The sequence below is a fragment of the Cyprinodon tularosa genome, unplaced genomic scaffold (assembly GCF_016077235.1).
Source record: "Cyprinodon tularosa strain WSP-4 unplaced genomic scaffold, ASM1607723v1 ctg674, whole genome shotgun sequence".
Lineage (NCBI taxonomy): Eukaryota > Metazoa > Chordata > Actinopteri > Cyprinodontiformes > Cyprinodontidae > Cyprinodon > Cyprinodon tularosa.
Genome location: NW_024039423.1, coordinates 275,215 through 300,897, shown reverse-complemented (window position 1 = coordinate 300,897; position 25,683 = coordinate 275,215). Strand labels below are relative to the sequence as shown.

Here is a 25,683-nt window from a genome sequence, read left to right as displayed (position 1 = left end):
AACCCCAAAGGTTTAAAAAATAAATGGGAGAATGGATTGGAATATACAAGTAAAAGAGAGAGAGCTCTGATCATCATTACTGCGCTAAAACATTTAAATTTATGAATTATGAAGTTATAAATGCCCAAATTAACTATAAATGTTCTAACTTGCCAACAAAAAATATTCGACTGTATTTTCTGGTACTTGCAGTTTTTTCACGGACCTTAAAAACTATCTATATTCATAAAACCCCTACAGGCCGGCTGCTGATGAGAACTTTCAGTGAGGATTTCCAGCGCTGCCACCCACCAATCTGGTGCACCGCACATGAATTGCATATTTTCATAGTAAATATGCAATTTGAATGCATTTCTGTCTCAGCATGCAAATAAAGTGGGCTGGCCTTTAGTTTTTCATTGCAACGCCCACCCAACCCCTTCGGACAAAAAGATTTAGCTTAGCCATGCTTGTCGTTTGTAAGTGCCAGACAAAGGCATGGGCTAATGAAGCAGAAAAATAAGTAAAAACCTGATTGAGTACATCAGAGCTTCCACCAGGTGCTGGTAAAACTGGCAAGACACTTTGATCCTGGTCTATGATGTCAATACTGAGAATTATCCCTCTGAACCTGAAACCAAAAATATAAAGTTTACACTCTGATTTATTCAGCACCACACTTTTTACTCCCCTTTCAAACATTTTTCCACTTTATGAGACACATTAAATATTTACAAGAGAGAAAAATATAAATGCAGAATATACAAATACAACCAAACAGGCATATTCTTTGAATGAGGGGTTGGTGTAAATATAAACATCATGGAAGAGGTTGATATAATTTCTAAAAATACATAGTGTAGATTGATTCTTTTTCTTAGTTCTAATTTATGAAAAATTTAATTTCTTCTTTTTAAATTCTTTTAAGTTATAAAGAAAAAAAGAAAACTGTTATCATTCTGGCCATGTGGGGAGAGAGAAGAGCTGACAGAGCTGGCAGCTACGCTGACTGACCAATAGTAGAGGAACTGAAGTGAAGGCCAGACCACCTTTTATGCGTACTGAGACACAGAAGCATTAGGTATATTAGAAATAACATTCAGAAATAAATAGAAAAACACATAAAACTAAAAAGGCTTATGGGAAAAAAAGCAAAAATAATTTAAAGGGTGCATAAAAGAAATATAACTAAATTCATTAGTGTAAGAAAAACAAGAATAGTAACAAAAAGTTAATAATATTGTGTTGTCATTAGATGAAGAAAAAATATAATGGAAATTCATATGATAAAATGTTATTATCGAAAGAGTTAGTATTTAATTTTTTCTATTTATTGGGCCATTTATATACTTTTTTAAATTATTAATTATGTCAGAATTGGTTGCCGTTATGGCAGAGGTATCAAGATTAAATAACCATATGATTTTTTGTTCCTATATTAGCTTCTCACCTCACTTTTGCTCTTCTTTGTTTTTTCCCTCTTACTTATCCCACTTGCTCTCATTTCATAGTTGCTTGATGTCCCACTCCCAGCTCCTGTTTCCTACATCTCCCCATCCTCTTCGATCTTACTGCAGCTATTTTCTCTCACTCTGTGACATGACCGGGGGGCCTGTAAACAAGGACTTTGACAGATGCAGATGAGTGTGAGACACAGACTAGTTTGGGACTGCTTTCTTTAAATGCTGCCTCTCAGGCCTGTCATGTCTGTAGCATTGGTAGCATTTGCAAAGGTTTTCTGTCAGTTTAACATTCACCTGTGAATCCTTTTAGGTTATATTTGTAGATATAATGATACTCTTTTCAGGTGTGTTATGCACATGTATCAGATCAACATCTTTTAATGGTGAGAGATTCACAAACTTGATACTTCTTTAAAAAGCTCTTGTGTTCTCCACGAGTTACCTGTAATAATGCCACCTACTGTACTTGAATTTGTAACCTTTATAATAGATACACATCAACATCCTCATTCAGACTCAAAACTCAGCCATGTTAATATGTTTGTGTACAACATATTAGAAGTTAGGGTGAATTTCTTAATTTCAGCCCTTGAGGTACGGTTTGCTGTACCTTCAAGATCAGGCCCTCCAAAAGTTGGCCCTCGAGGTTCATTGTTGTGCAGTTGCCACAGAAGGGAAACCTCTAAAACCTAACCTAACCCAACGGCCCTTGACAGCAGACTTGGACAGGCCTGTTCTAGGTGTCTCACTGATTAACACAGCTGAGTTGAATAATCGGGCCATTAGCAAGACTTAGTAGGTAATGCAGTCATTTGATTCAGGTGTGGGGAAGCAGAGATATAACTAAAAGATGCAGGATGTCCACTTACACAAACACACACACAGCTTTGTGTTCATAATTTATGGGGTCATATTATTGACTTACATTCATTTCATATGGCCTAACCTGGACCCTTACTCAAACCCTTACTATTACCAACATGTCTCTGTGCATGCCAGTCAAGTTCAAATAGCCCTAAGGTGAAGATCAATGTGGTAACAGACAAATGGGTTGAATATCCTTCCTTTGTGAAATAAAAAAACTCTGGGTTAGAAAGAAAAAAATCATAGAGTTCTCATGAAACCTGCTTTATGAAATGGACCTCTGTACGGGAGAAGGTTTTTCTCAATAAACTCAGTGTCCTCTGTCTCCATCCTCCTTAAAACCACTCACGCCACTTCTGATTAGTCAAGAGCTCTTTCATAGTTCTTTGGGAATCGTAAAAAACCCCACCAGTAGGTCTGTTAAAACACATTGGGTGTTCACAACAAAAAAATGGCATGTCCTTTTGACAAGGATCCAATTAATTCTCAGACTGCTTGTAGATGTCCTTTCATATTCAAAAAGTTTTTTATCCGTCCTCACATTTGCGGCATTACAAAAACTTCTCTAAGGGATAGCTGGGGAAAAAGAAGGAGGACATATAAAATTGGATATTAAATTCCACCCGACATGTCAGACTTTACAGAAATTATACAACAGTACACGGCTGTTTTAGTCACACCCTCTCATGGCATGGCTGGTATCATTGGAAACTAGATACTCTTACCTTTGCAACAAGGGGTTGAGATTACTGTATGACCATTTGCTGAGAAGTAATCTGCTTGTATAACAGAAACATGCTCTGTGCTATGCACACACAGCTGCACAGAAGACACTGCCACAATACCTATTTTGTCAATCTTCGTGATGTTGTCTCTTCTCTCTTGTGATAATGAAATTTCATATTGAACACATGAAGGAAATGACAGATTGAATGGCTTAGGAGGAAATTTGTCTGACCAGAATCTTCAGACAGCACCTTTTATTTTGATGAAAGATGATCAAATGTTTCAGAGAGCATCTTTAAATGATCTGTTTGCTATTTTAAAAAAGAGGACACAAAAATAGAGTAGGACATAATGCTGACATGATAATCCAAAACTTTGTTATAAAGTTCCTTCTCCAGCAAACCTCACCTCACCAAATTGATTTGGAGAACTTTTATAAGTGTTTACCTTATCAACACTTTGCCAATGCACCTTACTGCTACGGCATTACATGTTTTATGTCATCTGAATATGATATACTATTTATGTTTTGTTTTTTCATAATCAGAAACTTTGTAATGAACTACTTCTTCTAAAGTTTCACAGCCAGGAGCACCTTTTAGGATTATCTCGAAAATAGCAGAACAGGTGTATGTACCAGATCTGCTCAGGTGGTCAGATCTGCTGCTGATGCCACAACATGCCAATAGGGTTGGGAATTGAAAAGATTTTCATGATTCCGATTCCCTTTTCGATTCTATGAAACGATTCGATTCTTTATCGATTCTTTTTTCGATTCCAATTTGGGGGAAAAAGGAGAACAAACAGTTTGATTATCAGCATCAACTTTGTTTACTTAACTATTGCACAATCTTACAAAATCAACAAGATCAAGATGTCCACAGGAAATGTGAAACTGGAGTAACATCCGTGTTTAAATGAAAAATGAATACAAGAACAAACTTAATAACCAACAATGTCTAATAACAAATGATGGGATAATAACCTATTTTAAATAACCAAAAATACGAATTATAAAACAGTAGTAGGGAAAATTAACTGTTCTTTTGCAGAAAGATGAGCATATCTGCTTTTTCTGGAAGGATACGGGATCTTTCAGGGCTTATGGTGTTTCCAGCTGTGGAGAACACCCTCTCAGATGGGGTGGAGGAAGCCTGCACACAGAGGTAGTTTTCAGCCAGTCTCGATAGCAAGGGCAGCGTATCTTGCTTGTTCCACCACAACAGTGTGGCGCTATCCCTGCAGGGGATGGAGGGCAAGCTTTTATAGAGCTGGATTTCCTGATCTACCCTCTGGGCTAAGGAAAGACGGGGCTTTGATTCACAAAGTGACCGCAGCTCGCTGTCTTCCTCCTCGAATAGTTCTTACAACTTGCGTAACTTGCGTAACTTACGTAAAAAAACGTGACGTAAGTCGTGCTCCCCAGAGCCGGCGCTCTAGGCTCTGGTGCTGCGGGAATCGAAAAAAGAATCGTTCAGCGAGCTGCCAAACGATGCCATGGAATCGGAAAATACGGAACCGGTTCTGAACAGGAACCGGTTTTCGATTCCCATCCCTACATGCCAATGCTATTTAGATCCTCCCACAAGCGTCAAACAGTCAAAGCATATTCGCCTGTATTTGACCAGAGCCTGACACAGCATCCAAATTTCATTGTTAAAGCGGTTTTGATGCCCAAACACATTTGGTGTGTACGTAGCGTTACTTGTTTGAAAAAATGTTATACCTCATCTTTACTTGCTGCCATGTGGGCTTCTCCCTGTGGGATTGTACCTAAATAGAATACATTGATACAACCATTTAAGCAGTAAACTAGTGTTCCCCTGTAATGGTATTGGGGTTACAATTAGGGGTGGGTATTGGCAAAGAAGTCACGATTCGATTCGAATCACGATTCACATGCCACGATGCGATTCTATCACGATGCATCACGATACTTGAAATATTGCGATGCATTGTGATATTTTCACTGAACACTGTAAGAAAAAGATACAGCCCTTACCAGTGGCTGACTGGCTGGGTGTGATCTGGATAGTGTCTTCAATTGATACATAACTGAAAGCAACTGAATTCATACATAGCTGTATTTATTGAAATTACTTTTGGAGGTGTTGCAATGAAAACAAATACTGGACAGAAATATTACTATTACTGGCATGGACACACCAACAAAAAGATCTTAGGATTCATCAAACTTAAAATAACAAAATGAGGATAATCAGTCCGGACATGCTTATGACACAAAGCAGCAGGCGTCAACACATCCGCAGCGACATCTGCTGGACTGGAAGTTGTATTCCACTTGGTTTGATTGATGTGCGCCAACCATTAATGTATTTTATTTGTTCATTTTTTTTTTTTTTAATAATCGATTCTTGCCTTCAAGAATCGATTCAGTAGATCACAAAAATTAGAATCACGATTCATCGATTTGACGATTATTTTGCACACCCTTAGTTACAATAGACTACATATAAACTAACCCATTAACTCAAGCAGCAAACTTCTACTACCCCATCTTAGTTGTAGCATTGGCACTCTTTATTTTACAAACATGTTCCTACTCACTGTATGCCTGCATAAAGATCTGTAATTTCATTACTGTGAAATAAAGGGACTTCATCTTGCCTGTTATCCTGCATGCACTTTACAAACGGAAATCTCAGGGTTCTAGCCTGAGACTAGTTCAAAGATTTGAGTTTGTTGACGACGCATCATGAAAAGGACCCCAGGTCTTTTGGGAAAATTGGGCAGTTAGGATTGTAGTGACCAAAGATAACAAGTAAAGACACTGTAGATTTAAAACTTATTGGTCTCTTTGTCGGAGAGAAACAGGCACTCAGTTCTGCATGGGTGCAACTGGAGATTGAGGAGATGAATTTCTGAGATGGACATTTTGTTACGTCACAACTGGTTCTTGTGAAAATTTTAGAAAAACAAAATCTGCTTCTGGTTAAGACAATGGGTCCAGATTGGGACTGATGTGAGGACTTGGGCAATTTTTTCAGGTTGAAATATCAAATAAAGTGAGACAGAAGGTTTAGTCTTACTAATATTGGGTGTGTGAAGGATTCCAAGAGGAGAGTAACCACTGAGTCTGAACCAACGTTTTTTAGAAGACTCTCCCTCTCTTTCTATGTTCACCTCATTGTTGGAAAGCAGTTGTTGAGTTGCTGTAGGTGTTGAAAGGAAGGTAAGTTGACAGCAATGATCCCAGCAAACACATGTGTGTGGGCCCCACATGGGATTTACTTGGTCAATGGGGGATCCAAATGGGCATGGGCTGTAAATGGGCATCCAAAGTGGGACCCACTTGGGTGATCAATGTAGGACCGATATGAGCCAGCCCAGATGGGCAATACTCTATGGGCACCAGATGGGTAACAACTGGGAAATAAGTGTTGGTATAGCTGACTTAAATATAATTTTTAAAAATGTTTTAATTTGAAAATAATTAATGGAATAGGCCCTAATGTCTAATAAATTATGCAGGGGCGCCATAATTTAAGATATTAAAACAGCTATGCTTAAATCAATATTTGATTAATAAAAGTATAGAATATAATAGTGATCAACATAAAAAACATATTGTAAATTGTAAGATGCTTCTAGGAAAAAAAAATAATTCAAAACTGAGTTAAATACATTTTATATCTAGAGGTATTTTTTTTATGCGCGCGATATTTCTGGAAATATCGCGAGTTGTTTTCAAGCCCCTCCCCTCTGGAAGATTCTTTTCGCGCCTTTGGACGGAGTGAACGTTAGAGCTGGTATTTTTCCTGGACAAAGTGGAATAAAAGAACAAGTTTTCTGCTGTAAAGGTAAGTTTTTTTTTTTTTTCTCTTGAATCTATGTATATCAGAAATTATTGAAACGTGCTAAGGTTGTAAAGAAAGATATTTTTATTTTTATTTTTTTTTACCTATTAAAAAAAGGGAGGATTCGTAGCCATAAATGCTTTTTCATGTCTGAGCATTAAAGTCTGTGCTGGTTACCTCCTAGAAAATTGTGATTTTTCCCTTGAAAAATATAATCATGGAGTCTCTTTTTATTTGGCATCTTCTTCAATCTGTTCCTTATTTTCATCCATAAATGTCTATCCGTTGCACTCAAACACATCACCATTAAGCCTAGCAACAATAAAAGAAAAAAAAAATCCATCCCTCGTTTCCGTTTATGGATGGGGTCGAGTCGCGCAGGTGGCAGGGATTATTAAATCTAGCAAAATGGCGGGAGCTGATCGGGCCAGTTTATGCGCTGCTGTGAATTGCCTACGAACAAAGTATCGCGCAGCTGCTGGATCAGATACACTACAACAGCGTTAGTAGTAAAGAGGTAAATTCACTGAACAGCTAGATGGGTATGAGTACTAAGGAAATGATAGATCAGAGTGTTTTTCAGTGGCACATTGTGGGCTGTTGTTTAATGGTCTTAGAGAAATGTTAAATGTAAGAACAGAAATACCTATTAAACCGTCCGTCCAAAAACCTCTAGAGATGGATTTAGTAGGGTTATTTTAAATCTGTTGAACGATTGATTTGGTATTCAACATAGATATAAATGATGCAAGAGATAAACAGTAAATAGACAAAATGCATTCCCATAAAACATATATATATATATATATATATATATATATTTTTTTTTTTTTTTTTATAAATACATTTAACAGATTAAAATTGCATTCCCAGAAAAAAAAAAAAAAAAAAAAAAATATATATATATATTTTTTTTTTAAATACATTTAACAGATTAAAATTGTTTCTAAGATCTGTCTATGTATTCCAGTTTGAAACGCTGATTTTTTTGAGGAATACAGTGTTCTAAGTTAATTTAAAAAAAATTAAGGACTAAGGAGGTGGCTGCACCATAGAAAATGCATATCAGGCTGTATAATTTATCCAGTAGAGCAGAATGTAGTCCAGACTGTTTAATATTTAATGTGCATTTTATCACCTTTGCTTATAATTTTATACCCATATGTTAGAAATGAATAGGTTGTTATAAAGAACCGAATGGGACAAAGAATTTTCTGTATTGTTCTTTTCAATAGCAATGTGGACTTTTCCTGGAAAGCAGTGGTAATTTGCTTGTGAGATGGTGTTGTTGAAAGTTCCAAGCCTGTTTGACTTAAAGACAGGATGCGGGGGTTTAGAACAGCTAATGAAAGGACAAAGAAAATCTTTAGAAAAAAAAATGAAAAGAAACCCTGAGCTGGAGGAAGAAAAATTAATTGATGCACTGGACAGCTTTTTTTAATTTCATTTTATAAATGATCTGTGCCCAAGTTGGCATCATTATTTTAAAGCTAAAGGACCAACAACAGCAATAACCCCCCCCCCCCCCCCCCCCCACCAGAAGCTGGTTGTTTCTTTATGTCTAAAACACAAGTAATGCAATACATTTGGACAAAGAAAATATGATTACATGTAAATGTATGTCGATAGTGTTCATGATTAAAGACTTTGTGATAGTGTAACTTATGGAGGTTGTTACCAAAGTGACCAAAACATTTTTGCATTTTACCCCTTTCTAATTCCACACCATTTGTTTTCTAGAATAAAATGGAGCAGTCTGAGAGGACAAAGAGAAGAAAAATAGCTGCAAAAGTTGCTGAACATTTTTGGCTTGCTTCCCAGCAGAATGAGGCAGAGCATGATCTAGACTTTGATTATTTTGTGAATGAACCGCTTCAGGATATACATCATGATAGCGAAGATACTGAAGTCAGTTCACAGAATGAACAATCTACAGATATTTTTTATGATGCTTTGGATTCTGAAATATTTCCAGAAGACTTTGAAACTGAGGGGTGTCATTTTAATGAGTTTGATCTGGATGATAGTACAGATTCAGATGCTTTTTCAGACACACCAGATGATACAAAAGAACTTGCTGAGTGGGCTGCAGAACACAATATCTCACATAATGCTTTGTCTGCCCTTCTTAAAATTCTTAGGCAAAAAGGTCTTAATGTACCATTAGATGCTCGAACATTGATGTCAACTACACGGAAATGTAATGTGATAAATGTGGCTGGGGGATCATACTACCATTTTGGAGTGAAGAATTCAATTGTTGCAGCACTGGAAAATTTAGATTTTGATCTAAAAGAACTAACGGATACTATAACACTTAGAATAAATGTGGATGGTCTACCTTTATTCCGCAGCAACAATGTAAGTCTGTGGCCTATTCTTGGTAGAATCAAGGAGATTCCAAATTCTGATGTTTTTGTGATTGGCCTTTACTCTGGTATGACTAAACCCTCTAATGTTCATGAGTACTTGAAGGAGTTTATACAAGATCTACATGCAATTATGCAAGTGGGGGTTCAGTATAATGGTGTTCATTTCACTGTTGCTGCTCCAGATGCATTCATTTGTGATGCTCCAGCTCGTGCTTTTCTTAAATCTGTTAAGGGACACACTGGCTATTATGCATGTGAACGTTGCACTCAAAAAGGTGTATATATGAATCGAAGACTATGTTTTCCTGAAGTTTCTGCTGAGCTAAGGACTGATGAGGCCTTTCGTGCTATGGCCTACAAAGAACACCAGGTTGGCGTGTCACCTTTGAATGAGATAGGCGTGAAGTTAGTATCCGGTTTTGTGCTGGACTACATGCACCTTGTGTGTCTGGGGGTAATGCGCAAGCTCATCTATCTTTGGCTAAAGGGTCCAAGAAACTGCAGACAGTCTATGCAAATTCTTACAATGACATCAGCATTTATGATTTCTGTCAGGCAATACTTGCCTAAAAGTTTTGCACGGAAACCAAGGTCTCTCCTTGAAATTAGCATGTGGAAAGCAACTGAACTGAGGCAATTTCTACTTTACACAGGTCCAGTTGTTCTATTTAATAAAATACCAAGCCAAATGTATAGACACTTTATGCTTTTATCTGTATCTATAAGAATAATTCTAAGTCCGAATCTGTGTATTAATAACTGTGATTATGTAGAGGATATTTTGAAGCTGTTTGTGAAAGACTTTGGTTTAATTTATGGTCTTGAATTTGTTGGCTATAATGTACATTCTTTAATACACCTTTCTCAAGATGCACGAAAGTTTGGCCCCTTGGACAGCATTTCCTGCTTCCCATTTGAATCCTTCCTGGGAAAACTGAAAAAAATTGTGCGGAAACCTCAGAAACCAGTGGAACAAATTGTCAAACGCATCTATGAAAGACAAAGACTTTCAAAAAAAAGAAAAAATATTTCTGTTTCCTCTCCTCTTAAACAGCCTCATAACTCTGGACCAATAACAAGTGATCTTGGAACCTGTAAGCAGTTCAGGAAATACACTGATGGACAGATATTGGTGTGTTGTTCCAAGGGTGATAACTGTTTCAATATAGGAGGAAGAATTGTTATTGTGACAAACATTTTACAGGATGGTCAAGCTGTCAAAGCACTCTGTCAGGTCTTTGAAAACTGTAATGCTTTTTTCACCTACACATTGGACTCAACATGCCTTGGCATTTACTTTGTTGCAAATTTGTCTAAAAACATGCATGTTGTATCAGTTGATAAGTTGAAACAAAAAATGGTGCTGTTGCCACTGAAGTCTGGATTTGTAGTTTTGCCACTGCTGTTCTAGATGTTTCTTTTTCTTTCCCTCCAGCATGCTGCCATTTGCTGTTGTTGATTTTCTGGATGGTGGGGGTGTATCCATTGTTCCTTGCAAGTGGTTTACAGGACCAGCAGAAGACTCTTGTTTCTGGCCACCAGGGAGAGTAAATATCAACAAGGTGGTAAGGGATGAAATCTCTCCAAATACAGACTGGCCACAGTACAGAGTTCGCATCTTGGGGAAAGCTGGTGAGAAGCCTCATTATCTGCAAATATTTCTTCATTAAAGGTAGAAGAAGAAATGTTGCTGTAATTATCAACAACATTCTGTTTTGTATTGTATGTTATTCTTTTACAGAGAGCTATGAAAGTGCCAGAGTGAAACTGCGGAGGTCTGAGACAACATCTGATCTGCAGACTGAGTCAGATTCTGGAGGGAGTTTGGGAAAAGGAAAGCGAAAGAGGAGGTAATTATTTCCTTTTTAAAAGCACCTAAAAGAAACAGTGTATTATCAATATTATAAAAAAAAACAAAACACTAACATCAGATTTAAGTTTTTTGCTGTTGTAGCTCTAGTAAAAAAATGGAAATATAATTTCTACAAACCAGATGTAGCCCAATGTAGTGTTGCTTTGCCGGTTTTGTTTCAAACTAGCTATCTCATCCACGGTGTCTGTCACAGCTACTTTATCTTTATACCTATAAGCAGTGCCTAAATGCATTCAAAATCTCATGGTTTTTAAATAATTTTCTCATTTATTTAAAGGCCAGTGGTTCTGTCCAGCTCAGATGAGTGGGACGATCCTGCAGAACAACAAGAAACCTCAACACTGTCATCAGCAGAGGAGAGATCTTCAAGGATAACTCCCCACCCGAATGTCACCCATCCATTTGTTCAGCCACCAACACCCACAAGGCCTTCCCCTGTGGTTACACAACCAAATCCACGACGACTTGTACAGGACACAAATGCCAACATGTTTGTCCGTGTTCTAACCCTTTTGGAGGACATCAAAGACACTCAGAGGGTTCATAGTCGAATGCTACAGTCTCTGCTGAAACAACGCGATGGACCAGTTGCTGCTGTGTTACCCGGGGGTGCTCGGTTTCCCCTCCAGACAGTCCAAGATGTGGAAGCACTGGAGCAAAAGTTATTAGATCCTGTCTTCCTGAAAGAAGTGGTAAATATGAATTATTCTATGCCTACATTTTTTTAATTTTATGTGCCTAAATTTTTTTTAATTTTACGACCACCTGTGTATAATCAAGGAGAGTTGCTGTTTATTCAAACATTTTCAGTGGAATGAAGGAGTGGATAGAGATGTACAAAAGTTGATTTTTTTTTTTTTATTATTTCTGTAAATGCTACCTAGTCATTAATGCAATGCCAAAACCAATCCTTTTTTTTTTTTTTTGGTTCATTATCATTTAACTCATTGCATCAGACTTTTAGACTTGACACTCAACACTCGAATTGAGATAATTTCAATATTGTCATGACTGTGTAGATGAAGTTTTGTAATTTTAGCTGACTGTAAGTACGATTAGTAAAATTTATTTAATCTTTTGTCCTAAGGTTGCTGTTGTGGCAGAGATTGGAGGAAGTACAGTTGATGAAGCTACCAGAAGAATGATGGCTTTCATAATGGATAATCCCCTTTCTAGGGAATATAACTTTATTGGGCGCCATGGAAAGCGGGAATTTAGAGGCCTTAAGCTTTTTGAAGTGCTATATGGTAAGCTTATGAATTATATTTTACAAAATCTTGATGTTCAAAAGATAGATTCTCACTCAAACTGTAGTTGTAATTCCAAACAATTTCATCATTAGCTAAAGTTTACATGCACAAAAATGCTTAATTTTTTAAGTATTTCTAGATTAAAAGAAGTACTCAAATTGCACTGTTTACATTAGATGAGCAGAAGTTAACAATCTTTGAATGACATGCTTTTATTTACACCAGGCTTTGTTGAGAATAAAAACTTTCTAATATGTACAGAGTAGGGCTGCATAACATATAATAAAATAATGCATTTTATTTAAAAGCGTCTTATCAAAACACACAAGGTCACTGTACACAGACATTGAAAACATAATAAACATTAAAACAACAATATAAAATAGAAATGCATCACAATATTAGTGTGCAGAATATTCATATTGCAAAGGACTCCTTAGAGCAGCTGTTATCTTATAGTAATATATAATTATCTTATTTTAAAAATGCTCATTCCATTAACAGATAATCTTATTTACCAAATTAAGGCAAAATACTCTTATTTCAAGAATATTAAATTCATGTTCTACTTATTTTTAATAAGTTATTTACTTATGTTTAGTTTACTTTTTGTAGTGTAGAATATAGTCTCCTGTTCTTTGTTCTTTTCAGGCAGTTTGAAAAGAAATGCTCTCACCAGCCAGATCACAAGAAAAGAGGCAGAAAAGGCAGCATCCAAGTGGCTTATTGGTGCAAGGGATAGAGGAGGAAACCGAATGGCAAGGGCTAAGTCACATAATGCATGACAGGTATAACTTGATGATTAGGTTGAGAGCAGTGGTTCTGCAATTTTTTTGCTCTTCTAACTAAAAAATTGTTACATTTTTTAAACTACTAATGAACAAATTATCACAGAACAAAAGGTATTGTGCCTGGCCAGATTCTGTGCATTTTTTCATGTGATACCGGTGGCGGGGATGGGGGGCTTAACATTATAATTACCATGGAAAAGGGGGACCTGCAGAAAAAGTTTAAAAACCACTGGTTTAGATAGACGGTACAAATTGGAGATGAAATGAATACTTTATTATTCAGTTGAAGTCAATTGTTATGGTTGTTATGGTAGGTCTTTTGGTTGTGTGTGTTTCCTCTTCTGATTCAACAAAAGTTCTGGAGGATAATGGCTGTTGGTAGGAACCAAGCTGGTAGTGAAAACTTTGTATGGATCACTGAGAAAGATCACAACTGCTGCATCATTGCATATATAGAGGTCTTTAAAACTTGTATGCCTACGGGTGTACTTCTTACTTTACAGTGCAGGTTGAATTATTTTAAACACTAAAGAAATGTAACATGGTCCTCACTGTGCTGATTTCCACAGAAATTGATCTTTCATTTGATACAGATATGTTGATTCTGCAAGGAGCAATATACAGGTAAAAGCCAGTAAATTAGAATATTTTGAAAAACTTGATTTATTTCAGTAATTGCATTCAAAAGGTGTAACTTGTACGTTATATTTATTCCTTGCACACAGACTGATGCATTTAAATCTTTATTTCATTTAATTTTGATGATTTGAAGTGGCAACAAATGAAAATCCAAAACTCCGTGTGTCACAAAATTAGAATATTACTGAAGGCTACAGTGTGTAACAATTAGCGACATCTAACGTCCAGACTGCAGACTGCAGCAACATGAACATCTCCCCCCCCCCCACCGCTTCTCCCCCCCCCCAACAGTACGGCGAGCGTTACGGGACAAAATGTCTTCCACGACGTCCGCATCACCTACCTTCTCAAGTGATGAGGTTTGTTTACATAGCCATTCCCTAAAAATATAAAAATATCCACTGGACTTGGTTTCCAAGATTTGAAGATGTTTCGCCACCTCTCCAGGAAGCTTTCTCAATTCAAATGTCTGGATCTGCAGTGAGTTTGAGTCTTATATAGACAAAGCCTTGTATTGCTTGGAAACATGCAAATGGTAACCGATGAATGGGTCATTTAGTCCCATCGTTAGCCTGTAATATCTGAACCTGTCTTCAAATCTTGAAAACCAAGTCCAGTGGATATTTTTATATTTTTACGGAATGACTACGACCTGGATGACTGAGAACCTTCATCAGCATTTTGTTTACATAGATAATTTTACAGATAGTATTTCATTAGTCTGTGTAGGGTATAGATTTCATGTAGACTTAAGATAATAAATATACCCGTTATCTTTTCTACGTCGTTGTGACGTTTTGGCGATCTCGCAATCGCTAGTTTGTTGGCTCTGCGCTGCCGTAGCGCAAAGATGTCTGCCTCCATGGCTGCGAGACCCGCTCCTATGTAATTATAAATAACGAATTCTAAGGCAACGCAAATATTAAGGTTAAGAGGCTGAGCTCGTAGATGATGATAAATAACATAGTTATGTATAATATATTACATTTCTGACTGTATATCCCTGTAATTATTACACACTGTAGCTTTAAGGCTAATACAAAAAAGGGATTTTTAGAAATGTTGGCCAACTGAAAAGTATGAAAATGAAAAATATGAGCATGTACAATACTCAATACTTGGTTGGAGCTCCTTTTGCCTCAATTACTGCATTAATGCGGCGTGGCATGGAGTCGATGAGTTTCTGGCACTGCTCAGGTGTTATGAGAGCCGAGGTTGCTCTGATAGTGGCCTTCAACTCTTCTGCGTTTTTGGGTCTGGCATTCTGCATCTTCCTTATCACAATACCCCATAGATTTTCTATGGGGCTAAGGTCAGGGGAGCTGGCTGGCCAATTTAGAACAGAAATACCATGGTCCGTAAACCAGGCACGGGTAGATTTTGCACTGTGTGCAGGCGCCAAGTCCTGTTGGAACCTGAAATCTCCATCTCCATAGAGCAGGTCAGCAGCAGGAAGCATGAAGTGCTCTAAAACGGCTGCATTGACCCTGGATCTCAGGAAACAGAGTGGACCGACACCAGCAGATGACGTGGCACCCCAAACCATCACTGAGGGTGGAAACTTTACACTAGACTTCAGGCAACGTGGATCCTGTGCCTCTCCTGTCTTCCTCCAGACTCTGGGACCTCGATTTCCAAAGGAAATGCTAAATTTGCTTTGGTCAGAAAACATGACTTTGGACCACTCAGCAGCAGTCCAGCTCTTTTTTTCCTTAGCCCAGGTGAGATGCTTTTCGCGCTGTTTCTTGGTCAACAGTGGCTTGACACGAGGTATGCGGCAGTTGAAGCCCATGTCTTTCAAGCGTCTCTTGGTGGTGGATCTTGAAGCACTGACTCCAGCAGCTGTCCATTCCTTGTGAATCTCCCCCACATTTTTGAATGTTTTTTTTTCCACAATCTTGACTAGGGCGTGGTGATCCCTATCGCTTGTACACTTTTTCTGACCACAGTTTTTCCTTCCCTTTGCCTCTCTATTAATGTGTTTGGACACAGAGCTCTGAAAACAGCCAGCCTCTTCAGCAATAACCTTTTGTGTCTTTCCCTCCTTGTGCAATGTGTTGATTGTCGCCTTTTGGACAGCTGTCTAATCTGAAGTCTTCTCCATGTTTGTGTCGGCTTCAGAACTGGACTGAGAGACCATTTAAAGCCCTTTGCAGGTGTTTTGAGTTAATCAGCTGATTAATTTGTGGCACCAGGTGTCTTCAAAATTTAACCCTTACACAATACAGGTGCTGGTCATAAAATTAGAATATCATGAAAAAGTTGATTGATTTCAGTAATTCCATTTAAAAAGTGAAACTTGTATATTATATTCATACATTACATACAAACTCATATATTTCAGATGTTTATTTTGTTTAATTTTGATGATTACAAATGACAACAAATGAAAATCTCAAATTCATCATATCAGAAAATTAGAATATTACTGAAGACCAATAAAAACAAAGGATTTATAGAAATGTTGGCCAACTGAAAAGTATGAACATGAAAAGTATGAGCATGTACAGCACTCAGTATTTAGTTGGGCCTCCTTTGGCCTGTATTACTGCAGCAATGCGGCGTGGCATGGAGTCGATCAGTCTGTTGCACTGCTCAGGTGTTATGATAGCCCAGGTTGCTCTAATAGTGGCTTTTAGCTCTTCTGAATTGTTGGGTCTGGTGTATTGCATCTTCTTCTTCACAATACCCCATAGATTTTCTATGGGGTTAAGGTCAGGAGAGTTTGCTGGCCAATTAAGAACAGGGATACCATGGTCCTTCAACCAGGTACTGGTAGCTTTGGCACTGTGTGCAGGTGCCAAGTCCTGTTGGAAAATGAAATCTGCATCTCCAAAAAGTTGGTCAGCTGCAGGAAGCATGAAGTGCTCTAAAACTTCCTGGTATGTGGCTGCGTTGACCCTGGACCTCAGAAAACACAATGGACCAACACCAGCAGATGACATGGCACCCCAAACCATCACTGACTGTGGAAACTTTACACTGGACTTCAAGCAACGTGGATGAAGTGCCTCTCTTCTTTTCCTCCAGACTCTGGGACCTTGATTTCCAAAGGAAATGCAAAATTTACTTTCATCAGAGAACATGACTTTGGACCACTCACCAGCAGTCCAGTCCTGTTTCTCTTTAGCCCAGGCAAGACGCTTCTGACGCTGTCTGTGGTTCAAGAGTGGCTTGACACAAGGAATGCGACAGCAGAAACCCATGTCTTTCATACGTCTGTGTGTGGTGGTTCTTGAAGCACTCACTCCAGCTGCAGTCCACTCTTTGTGAATCTCCCCCACATTTTTGAAGGGGTTTTGTTTCACATTCCTCTCCAGGGTGCGGTTATCTCTCTTGCTTGTACACTTTTTTCGACCACATCTTTTCCTTCCCTTCGCCTCTCTATTAATGTGCTTGGACACTGAGCTCTGTGAACAGCCAGCCTCTTTAGCGATGACCTTTTGTGTCTTGCCCTCCTTGTGCAAGGTGTCGATGGTCGTCTTTTGGACAACTGTCAAGTCAGCAGTCTTCCCCATGATTGTGTAGCCTATAGAACTAGACTGAAAGACCATTTAAAGGCTTTTGCAGGTGGTTTGAGTTAATTAGCTGATTAGAGTGTGGCACCAGGGGCCATCAATTTTGAACCTTTTCACAATATTCTAATTTTCTGATATGATGAATTTGAGATTTTCATTTGTTGTCATTTGTAATCATCAAAATTAAACAAAATAAACATCTGAAATATATGAGTTTGTATGTAATGTATGAATATAATATACAAGTTTCACTTTTTAAATGGAATTACTGAAATCAATCTACTTTTTCATGATATTCTAATTTTATGACCAGCACCTGTATTCTAATTTTGTGACACGAATTTTGGATTTTTATTTGTTGCCACTTCAAATCATCAAAATTAAATGAAATAAACATTTGAATGCATCAGTCTGTGTGCAATGAATAAATATAATGTACAAGTTACACCTTTTGAATGCAATTACTGAAATAAATCAAGTTTTTCAAGATATTCTAATTTACTAGCTTTTACCTGTAGTTGTTTTGAGCTGCATTATTTTTTTCCCCCTTCAATTCAGATGGTGTTGGGTACAATATTTTCTCTTTCATTATTATGTTGGAGGGCTTCATTGATTGATCCTGTTGTAGAAATGTCCATTGCCATGGATACTTTAAGTCTTAAAAGAATTCAGTTTAGGATGTCAGGGATACTCTGATTACAGTGGTACTCGAGAGTATTGATAACCTCCAAATAAAGAAGAGAAAAAAAAATCTGTCTGTAAAATAAGTTGAAATTGACCAAAGTAATAATAAATAAAAATTCTATGAAAATCATGACACTGAATTTGAATTGTGGTTCAAAAGAAACATTAAAAATCTAACAAGTGAACAAGCATGATAGGGTTCTGAAACAAACATTTTGTTGAGCAACCCTTTAAGACAATCACTGCTCTGTTTTTTTCTGTAAGGTATAAAAGGACTTACCTGTTAAGAGGCGTTTCAGTGTACATTTCACAGGAAAGGTGATCTAATGTGTCTGACACAGTTTTACTTTGATATTTTTTTTTTTAACCATAATTTTCAACCGCAATTTAAAAGCAACATTTTATTTCACTACATTATGATCTTGTAAAGTTGTATTTATTATTACTTTTTTCAATTTTGTGTTATAATTGCTACTTTGAATTTAGCATTTTCTTTAATTGGAGGGTGTTTTTAATCTTGAGCACGACTGTAGGTTTTATGCTGCCGATCCCTGATACTGATCACATCGATTCACTGTTAAGATTTTGATTTAGTTATAAATGGTGCTGCCAAAATCAAGACAGATGAGTTTTAAAATTTTGACAGATCCTTCTTATGCTATTCTGCCACGGATGGTGACAGTTTTTAAAATGTAACAAACAAGTTTTTAAAAAGTTACCAACTGCAGCTTTAAGTAGACATTTAATGTGAAAGTGGAGTATACTGGAGCTCGAAATACTAAATTCCAGTAGCAAGAGCAGTTAATTTTCAGAGGCTGATTGTCTAGCCCAGTAATAAATCTGATGCTATTTGCTAAAAAAAAAACAAAAAAAAAAAACAAAGTGCACTAATTTTTTGTTTGTTTTTCCAGGACCGACAGATCGGAAGATGAGTGATGAGTGGTTTGCTGTTTCTTTCTATCAAAAAAGCTCATACTTACATATTTTGAATACTTTTGCATCTCTGTAACCTTTTTGTCAACATGTTCTCTATACAAAATATGTTGTTTCATAAAACTGTTTAAAAATTGTATATTAAGCATTCTTAATAAAAAAAAAAAAACAGGCTTTGTTGTACAAGTTATTTAAATCAGAATAGTTTTATCAAATTAGGACTTTTACTCTAGAAGAATGGATAGCCTTTCTAAAAAGGCATAAGAATTTGTGTTTGTGGTCCACTCTTAAGGAAATGGAGGATATTTTGTACCCATATGGTGTAAAAAAAACTATCAATCCACCTTTTGGATTAAGTAGGTTTTCACATGAGATCCATCCAAATCCCATCATAGGCACCTTGGGGAATGGAGGTCAATTTTAAAAAGGATAAAAATAGCCGGGTCCCATGTGGGGAATCCAAGTGGGCCCCAAATATCAGCCTTGCTTCCACCCATCTGGACCCCACCTGTGTTTGTCAGGATATAAGCTGGGGCCCATTCAATGCCCATCACAAACCCAACTGGGCAAACACACTTGGGGCCACCATGGAAACTGAGGACAAAAACAGCTGGGTCCCAGGTGGGTAGCCCGAGCAGGCCCCACATATTAAACCCAGTTTTACCCATTTAGCTCCCACATGTGATCGCTGGCTAGGAACAATGTAGGGCCCATCCAAGGCCCATCATAAACCCAACTGGGCAAACACACTTGGGGCCACCATGGAAACTGAGGACAAAATTAGTTGGGTGCCAGTTGGGGTTCCCAAATGGGCCCCTAATATTAGCCCTGCTATGCCCCATTTGGGCCCCAAATGTGTGTGTTTGCTGGGATGGCATGGAGCCAGGCTTGGACTGGGAATGTTTTTCGGCCCTGGCATTTTTCCATCTACAATGGCCCACTTATGGACCCCCCCCCAAAAAAAAAAAAAAATAAAATAGATGCATGTGCATCTCAAATGTAAAACACATATGCCAACAGTCACAAGGATGTCCATGACAAGGAAGGGCTATATATACTGCATGTATTATTGAGGTAGTTAACATTATTACTTCTTGAGCTGATTGAGTTATTTACTGACACAGGTAGGTGCTTCGGCCAGAAAGTAAGTGTCGTGGCCGGTATGATTTAAGGAGGGCCGGCCCTCGCACAGTATCACAGATTGCTAGTCCAAGCCTGCATGGAGCTGAACAAGGCCTTCCAGAAACTGAAACAAGTGTTTCGGAGTTAAGTGTTTGGAGTTTCACTGGGAGATTTCAGCCAAGTTCACATTGGCTATACCCAGGGTGACCTTCAGCACAAACATGGTTAAACCTTAGCTAGCAAGCAAAATGAACTTAGCAAGGAGCTTAGCTAGATTACCAAAGTGGAAAAGTTAACGGTCTGACAACTCCTTCCTGGTTCCAGGTTGGAAAAAACCCCTCAATCATTTGGAGTAATGATGCACACCTGCTGATCATCCTACAGTGAATAGAATAGAGGTGGACCAAAACAAAAAATAATCTTCCACACAGCTCATTTGTTATGACATGAATGAGCTTGGACATCATCCAAGGGTCCAACTGATAAAATGTAATGAATTATGTAAAGGGTTTTACATATTATTGTCTCAGAGCTTTCTGAGCAACAACTTGTAAAAAAACTGTGTGCTTATATATTTTTTCATCGTCCTGTTTTTGAGTGAGTTTTTCCAAGAGTGCTACAACCCACTTAGCAAATGCTACAGTTGTGTACAGAAATAGGGCAGCACCTATCATATTAGATATATGGAACACAAAAACATAGAGCGCTTTAATTCCCAATCTGTTTCACAGCACATTTTCATTTCTTTTTTCCTTTTGATTTAGAACCTACTAATTTTGAATTCATGGTTGAATAATATAATTAGGGTAGCCATCAGGTTAATTATTGGGCCTCCCCTCAAGACATATGTGGATATAGTTGTTTTTTTGTTTTTTTTGTAGTCATCTTAAGTCAAATAACTTGTCATGGCTTTAGGTATTGCAGCACCATGAGAGCTAGATTTAATAGGTTTAAGAAATATCAATGGTAGTATAGTCTATGTCTGCTGAGACTATAGCCTCTGCTTTATCTTGTGTCATCATCATATTTTTCTGACAAAAATCATGATAAAAAATTGTTTAGGGCTACACTGCCTGCAGCAGTCATGTGTTTATGAATGGGTCATTGTATCTTGCAAAGGGCTATGGCAAAACAAAGAAAAATTATTTCTTAAAAGTTTTAAAACTCTTTAGGATCATGTCAAACAGTTTAAAATAACACATTTTCTTACTGGTAACTTCCTTCCTGCTTATTATCACACAGTTTGTTCTTCTCTGAAAACAGAAGTTCTTGTGTTAGTGTACATATTTATTATGAATATCCTTCAGTTTTGTCATTAACAATTATGTATTGGTTGTTTGTTAACTGTAGAGGATAATTTCTACATTTTGTTCCGGTCTAAAAGTTCATGTTTCCTTACTGGAGTGTTGCAAATTTAATCCATTTGTAACCCATCCAAGACAAATTCAAGTCGTAGCATATTAATCTCTTAAAATCAGACACAGTAATTTATAAGAAATGTTTTACTTCATATCTCTTGATGTGAACTCTGTTTCAACCCAATCCTCCAGAGGGATGACTGCTGTAAATGAAACAGGGCTGGAGCTGCTGAAGCCACGGTACTATCAACTCATCCTCCATATACAAATTAATATCTGAATGGACACACAGCAAATGTTTGAGTTGATTTTTGTCACCTGCAATCCATCTGGGCGAACATTCATCTGTGACTGTATTGATTTAGCAATATGAGCAAAGATTGGCTGGGAGTTTGGAAGTAGTACATCAAAACCACAAATCAAAAGTTCAGAACAGGCAGTGCTGGACTCAATCATACTTGGGAATAAAATATTCTCCTGGAAGAGACATAACAAGGTTGGGATGAGCTGGAATTAGTAATGATAGCAATAATAAAAGAAATCAAACCAACCAACAAACAAAAAACTGTACAGTAAAGCCTTTTGAAATGTTTCTTATCTTGACGTCGAAACAAACCGACAAATAAAAAAAATTAAACCTTTTTCTTTTCAATTTTTCAACAATCAGAGCAAAAGCTAGAATAAAGAAGCAAAAGGAATGTACAAGAGCGGAAACTGGTGTATATATAACTAAACATTTAATCATGTAATTTTTGCTCTGTCACATTTAGTCCTTAGAACACGTCTAACTGGTTGTGTTGTTAGGACAAGTGGGTGAATTGAAGCACCATCACAATCAAAGGACAAGCTCTGTAGACCTATCTAATAAACTAACAAACCATTTATTCCTGATATAAAAAAATATCAAAAAAATATAAATCAAATAAAGGTGAATCATATTTCAATTAAAAACTTTTAACTAAGCTAGTGAAATTAAAATTAATTTAATGGTCAAATTAAATCTGGTGCATTATTTAGTAAATTATTTCCTCAAAACATGCGTAAACCATTTTTTCCACCGAAACGTTAAAAAAACTATATTTTAATTTTGTTGTGAATGTTTTCGAAAATAGATGTTATTTTAACTGGAATTAATAATGTAATGGACAATCGCAACAGCTCTAGAAGACTGGCGTATGCAAAGAACAACCCATTTCTTTCCTATGACTTACTAGTAGGAGTGAGAGCTCTTTCTAGAACTGGAAAAAATATACTGAAGACTGTGTGAGTAATGGATGTACTACCATACCAGAGCTTACAGATTAATTCCTGGAATCAAGTGTTAGATTACCATGACCTCATGGTGAACTATTTTGCTGATGGGAGACTCTGTAGTTTCTTTAATGAACAGAAATGGGGGCCTCTGGAAGACATTGCTCCAAAGTGCTACACAGGAACACAACAATAGTCACTCAGAATCATCTGCTGAAAACAGATAACAGCTTTTGGGCTGACATATTTGCATTTTTTACTGACTCACTAAGGCTCTCATTCTGACAGGATGTGAGTCCAGTTAGTTTAAAAGCAGGAGCACCCCAGTAGAGGTGGGCAATACCGGGATTTTTTAATCGATCCGATACCAAGTAAATACTGGGTCAGTATCGCCGATATCGATATCGATACCGATACTTTTTACATTTAAGCTGCACTTGCCTGTTGCTTTTTTTCTATAAAGTTCTCAATCGTGGAATAAATAAGAGATTATCTAATGTTAGCTTATTTTAGCTAACAATTTTTAATGGGATAAATGTACTGGGTTTTTTCAAGGTCTTAACTACACTTTCTGAGTAATATATGATGTATAATGAAGTGCTGCAGACGATGACCACTGTTATCTACCTGGATATTCTCTGGAGGACTGAAACGCTTGGGTCAAAGATGTCTGTCTGAGGCTGGAGGCGGGTCTTTGGTCTCTCTCTCCATCCAAGTCTGAGTGAGCACTCACCCAGCAACCGGCAGCGCGGTTGTCTGTGTGACGTAGTGCTGAGTGGGCAGGCCAAGCTAAGCCTGCGCGCTGATTGGCTGGCGCCGCTGAGCCATGTGACTGTAGGAGAGGGGAGGGGGAGCAAAGTGCTGTTACACATATGGGGAAACTGGTGACTCCGCAGCAGTCAGCGCGCGCGAGAGGGGATAAAAAGTATCGATCTTGTTAAACGAATATTGTTCAATATAAATACCAGCGTTGGTATCGATAGTATCGATCCTGGGATCGATCCGCCCACCTCTACACCCCAGGGATTGAGGCTTTTGGATTTCAGAACCCATGCATCTTGTATCAATCCGTAAAATCTTGCCACATCATTCCTTTTTTGCTTCAATATGTGTGCAGCAATTAATATATTCAGTTGACGTAACACCTGAATTTGACAATTTGAACCCAGTGAAATTGCGGATTTGGAGTTACCACATTTCTAACCTCACACAACCTCAAACAATAGGGCTACTGTCCACCATTAGACCGGTTTTATACTGTATGGCAGGCTAGAACCTCCCAAGTGTCCTCCCAAATGAAAAACAGAAGCTGATTTAGTGTTTTTGGTGGCCAGTAGGATTTGAAAACTGAAAACTAATTATATATATATATATATATATATATTTATATATATATATATATATATATATATATATATATATATATATATATATATATATATATATATATATATATATATATATATGTATATATATCCATCCATCCATCCATCCATTTTCTTACACGCTTGTCCCGAGTAGGGTCGGTGCCTATCTCCATTGGGCGAGAGGCGGGGTACACCCTGGACAGGTCGCCAGTCCATCGCAGGGCTATATATATATACACAGGACGTGGGACGGCCTTGCATAAACATACGTAGGAAGACCATTTATTTTGATCTCTATTCTCTGATTTTGCAGTCAATTTTAGTTTAATCCAACTTTATGCTCTGTCTGATTTTTTCAACTTATTTCAACATTTGTTAATGCAATATATGATATTTTTATTTAATTTACACCATTGAGCCACCCTTGTTTCAGAGAGCAGCAGTTGTCACCGAGTGGAACGTATAATCCAAAATAGAATATTTTATTAATTTCCAGTGAATTGTTCTTTGTAACTAATTGGGAATATTAATAAAAATGAAACTTACAATTTCATCCATAAGTTATTATAAATTATGTCAGGATTTTTAAGTGATTTTATTTCTCTTGGGTAATAATTCAAAAGGCAGCATATTTCTTTTTCTTTTTTTTTGTAAAGCGTTTATTCACTACATTTTCCACAGAGACAGTTTAACTTTCTTCCAAATAAAATATGTGCTGTAAAGTAAATACATTTTGAAATGTTTTGACTCCACTTTATTAAAAACACATATATATATATATATATATATATATATATATATGTGTGTGTGTGTGTGTGTGTGTGTGTGTGTGTGTGTGTGTGTGTGTGTGTGTGTGTGTGTGTGTGTGTGTGTGTAATGATTTTAACCCTCATGTCATTTTAGTACTCACTACTGGTTTATGACAGTCCTAACTCACTTTTATTCAGCGCATGATCTTTATTTTCACATCCAAGATTCTCCTTTTTAACGGATATCATTTTTGTGAACATTTTCTGTTCTACACAGATAATATTTCTTCAGGAGATAAATGCTTAACAATCGGTTTCTCCTACTCAACATGTTGTTCAACCTCCATAATAAAGAGGGAAATGTTCTCTGAAATCATTATCCCTTTTTCTAAGAATCTCTGCTTTTCTCACCCTCTTGCCAGCTCCTTAATGTCCCTCACCATTTTGAGTTCACTCAGTAATTACAAGTGCCTCATCATCCTTGTATTCACTGCAGTGACAGTGAATCAGTGGCAATGAAATCTACAGGGTTTCATTCGATTGAACTTGTTTAACCCAATTTGATTAACAAATTCAGTTTGACGGCATTGTGGGATCAAATGGAGTGTAGTTACTTAACTTTCAATCTATCTATATGATTCCAATAAATAGATTTTTCTATGTAAAGTGAACTTGACTGAACACATGTTGTGAACTTAAACTACATGAATAACAGTCAATGAAAAACAGTAGATTACAGCAGTCACTGATCATCACATTCGTTGGCCAGTGGAAGCTCTGCAATTGTATATGATTTCTATACACAGCATCTGAACTTACTTTAAAAAAAAGGCAGGTGTTACCTGAATAATCGAAACGCAAGGTTAAGAGAATAACCCCACTTTTCTGTTACATGATACCTGATGTAATTGTTCAAATGGCAGACT

The 25,683-nt window shown here is 37.3% G+C and overlaps 1 protein-coding gene across 3 annotated transcripts; it reads left to right on the top strand.

The window, feature by feature from the left end:
- The first annotated feature begins 6,773 nt into the window (after positions 1-6,773).
- LOC119771477 lies at positions 6,774-19,083 on the top strand. 3 transcript variants are annotated; one of them, XM_038267501.1, is made up of 7 exons: positions 6,774-6,853; positions 10,658-10,854; positions 10,964-11,072; positions 11,373-11,787; positions 12,183-12,342; positions 12,997-13,133; positions 18,889-19,083. In XM_038267501.1, the coding sequence occupies exons 2-6, from the start codon at positions 10,659-10,661 to the stop codon at positions 13,128-13,130; spliced, it is 1,014 nt and encodes a 337-aa protein (XP_038123429.1). In that variant the 5' UTR covers positions 6,774-6,853; position 10,658; the 3' UTR covers positions 13,131-13,133; positions 18,889-19,083. The 3 variants fall into 3 exon arrangements, with proteins under 3 accessions (XP_038123429.1, XP_038123428.1, XP_038123427.1); XM_038267499.1 differs by lacking the exon at positions 6,774-6,853 and adding an exon at positions 7,204-7,367; XM_038267500.1 differs by lacking the exons at positions 6,774-6,853; positions 12,997-13,133 and adding an exon at positions 7,203-7,367.
- The last annotated feature ends 6,600 nt before the right edge of the window (positions 19,084-25,683 follow it).

What these genes read in the sequence shown, in the direction of transcription:
- LOC119771477 (XM_038267499.1), top strand. Translation starts at nt 7,285, where the DNA reads ATGCGCTGCTGTGAATTGCCTACGAACAAAGTATCGCGCAGCTGCTGG. An exon ending in ACAGCGTTAGTAGTAAAGAG is followed by an intron (nt 7,368 to 10,657) that starts GTAAATTCACTG and finishes CTTTCCCTCCAG; the next exon opens with CATGCTGCCATTTGCTGTTG. An exon ending in TCGCATCTTGGGGAAAGCTG is followed by an intron (nt 10,855 to 10,963) that starts GTGAGAAGCCTC and finishes ATTCTTTTACAG; the next exon opens with AGAGCTATGAAAGTGCCAGA.